The following is a 3,249-nucleotide window of genomic DNA, read 5'->3' as shown; positions in this document are numbered from 1 at the left end:
TATTATTATTGTTATTGTTGTTGTTGTTGTTAAATAGTTAGAGTTTATTTAGAACTCTTCAACTATGATTGCTAGGTTTAAGCTAATAGATTTATTTTCAATTCAAGATATTGTTAATTTTAAATACAAACATTTGTTTGAATTGTGGCTAGACAGTTATCACCTTTTATTTATTTATTTAATCGTGTGATAACTTTCAAAAAAGAGTCATAGTTGCCTTGGATTATGAATTGATTGTTATCTCTCCCTTGTTACCACATTTAATTAAATGTTTAATTCATGAGAAGTTTTATTCTATTCTTTACAAAATTAATTCGCTTGATAAATTCAAAATCAAATTGATTAATATTTCAAAATTTAAATTTTTACTATGATTAATAGTTTTATTCTATTATTATTATTATTATTATTATTATTATTATTATTATTATTAAATAGTTAGAGTTTATTTAGAACTCTTCAGCTATGATTGCTAGGTTTAAGTTAATAAATTTATTTTCAATTCAAAATATTGTTAATTTCGAATATAAACATTTGCTTGAATTGTGATTAGACAATTATCACCTTTAATTTATTTATTTAATCGTGTGATAACTTCCAAAAAAGAGTCATAGTTGTCTTGGATTATGAATTGATTGCTATCTCTCCTTAGTTACCAGAGAAAATCAAATTGATTAATATTTCAAAATTTAAATTTTTACTATGATTAATAGTTTTATATTATTATTAGTACTATTTTTACTGCAATATTTTTTTTTCTAAATTAAAAAATTACTAGTGTTATTATTAATATTATTATTATTATATTTTGTTTAATATTTTTTTTGTTAACTATATCATCCTAAACGTAATATTATAATTTCTACTACTATTATTATTTTTTTATTAGTATTATTTATTATTAATATTATTATTATATTTTTATCTTTTATTTAATGTTTAGTTTATTTATTCAGTTAATACATTATTATTACAACATTATTATGTTATGTCCTAAAAATTGTCATGTGGCTTTTTAATATCTTGCCACGTGACTTCTTGTTTTGCTTTTAGTTTTGCTTTTATATATATAGAGATTTTTATCTTTTATTAATATTTAGTTTATTTATTCAATTAATACATTATTATTACAACATTATTATGTTATGTACTAAAAATTATCATGTAGCTTTTTAAAGGAGTCATTTTTTTTAAAAAAGGATTAAATTTTTTTCTTTTAACAATCCCGTGAAGCACGTACACTATTTTACAAAAAAGGCAAGGTTTGTGCCTATGTGTCGGGACTTTGGATTAAAAAGGACAAATAAGTTGTCCAATTAAGTAGGAGTCCTCTAAATTTTTTAAATTAGATGGGAGGAATAGTTTTTTTTTTGAGTTTTTTATTTTAAGTTTTTCCGTTCAAACAACTTGTCCCAGTTATTGAACAACTTTGGTAGTTGTTCGACAACTACCGAAGTTGTTCAACAACTAGGCACAGTTGTCCTACAACTGCACCTAGTTGTTGAGCAACTAGGCGTAGTTGTTCGACAATTGAGAAAAGTTATTCAATAATTGTGCGAAGTTATTCAGATAACTAACACAGTTATCCTCAACTATTTCAGTTATTCAAGGGACTTGATTTTTTTTTTTTTGTAGGGACAAGTTTATAGGAGCTACTGTTTTTTTTTTTAATTGGAAACTTGCCAGGCCCTGTGGCTTATTTTTCTCCTATGTTTAATTGGAAACTTGCCAGGCCCCTGTGGCTTATTTTTCTCCTATGTGTGTCTCCTCTTTTACCTCTCTATGTGTCTCTCCCTCTCTATACCAAAAATTTCAAACCTCATAGCAAAGACTTTTTTCTCTCTCTCTAGAATGGTAGAATTCCAATTTCACATTTTGTATAAAATAGCCCCCTATTTTTGAATTTTTATTAACGCAGACTTCCTCTTTCTTCCTTGTCTCCTAAGCTTTTTCAGCTATTTGACTATTCAGATCTCACCTTCCCTTTATTTGCTTCTTCTCTCTGATTTTTTTGGACAAAAAATTGTTGAGACAGCAACAAGACTTTGCTGAAAATGGCTAGTCATTATGATCGCAACCCTTTTGCTGAAGAAGAAGAAGAAGTTAACCCTTTTGCTGTAAGCTCTCTGTTTTTTGGGTGGGTGGGTGGTGATTGTTTGTTATTTGTAGAACTGAAGTTTAAGTCTTTTTCTTGATGGATATGTGCCAATGATTTCTTGATAGTGTAAAGACTTGAAATTGACTCTGCTTCCCCTTTGCTGTTAGCTTTCCTTTTTGAGTTTTTTCTTTTGGGTGTGTGGGGTGGGGTGAGGGGTGATTGTTTTATGTTGTGGAACTAATATTTAAGTTTTTTTCTTGATGTGAATGTGAATGATTGATTTCTTGATAGTGTAAGACTTGAAATTGACTTTGTGATATCTGTTGTTGGTGGGAGGTGGCAGTTATCCCGTGGATTAAGTGTGAGGTGCGCGAAAGCTGGCCCGGATACTGTGGTTATTTACAATAAAAGGGAGAAATTGACTTTGCTGAATTGGGTGTTTGGGTTTTAGTATGTTGTTTCATGATGTAAGTGTATGTTGGGGTGGGGGTGAGGTGAGGGGATGATTGTTTTGTGTTTTTGGAACTAAATGTTTAATATTTTTCTTGATGGGTATGTGAATTTACTGATTTCTTGATAGTGTAAGATTTGAAATTTACTTTGATAAAGAAGAAGTCAGCCCTTTTGCTGTAAGCTCTCTTTTTTGTGCTTTTTTATGGTGGTAGTGGTGGTGGGTTGGGTCTGGGGGGTGATTGTTTTGTGTAATTGTAACTATAATTTAAGTCTTTTTCTTGATGGATAAGTGAATTATCTGATTTCTTGATAGTGTAAGACTTGAAATTGACTGTGATATCTGATGCTGGTGGGAGGTGGCAGGTATCCCATGCATTTAGTCTGGGGTGCGAAAGCTGGCCCGAACACCACAGTTATAGAAAAATAGTAGAGAAATTGACTTTGTTGAATTGGGTATTTGGGGTTTTAATATCTTATTTCATGTTGAAGTTAGTACAGTTATGTATGCGGAATAAAGTTAAAAGTTTCTTTTCTTTATGGGTAAGTGTATTGACTGATTTCTCGAAAGCGAAAAGACTTGAAATTAACTTTGCCGAATTGGGTATTTGGGGTTTTAGCATCTTGTTTCATGACGTAAGTGTATGTTGGGGTGAGGAGTGAGGGGATGATTGTTTTGTGTTGTTGGAATTAAAGTTCAA

The 3,249-nt window shown here is 29.9% G+C and overlaps 1 protein-coding gene across 1 annotated transcript in view; it reads left to right on the top strand.

The window, feature by feature from the left end:
• The first annotated feature begins 1,672 nt into the window (after positions 1-1,672).
• LOC107845417 (secretory carrier-associated membrane protein 2) overlaps positions 1,673-3,249 on the top strand; it is an 18,953-nt gene continuing 17,376 nt past the window's right edge. The window contains exon 1 of the mRNA XM_016689715.2: positions 1,673-2,117. Coding sequence (XP_016545201.1) covers positions 2,055-2,117 — 63 coding nt within the window. The 5' untranslated portion in view covers positions 1,673-2,054. The remainder of the gene's footprint in view (positions 2,118-3,249) is intronic.

This window comes from Capsicum annuum, chromosome 10 (genome assembly GCF_002878395.1).
Source record: "Capsicum annuum cultivar UCD-10X-F1 chromosome 10, UCD10Xv1.1, whole genome shotgun sequence".
In the NCBI taxonomy this organism is placed as follows: domain Eukaryota; kingdom Viridiplantae; phylum Streptophyta; class Magnoliopsida; order Solanales; family Solanaceae; genus Capsicum; species Capsicum annuum.
This window is presented reverse-complemented; position numbering and strand designations above follow the sequence as displayed.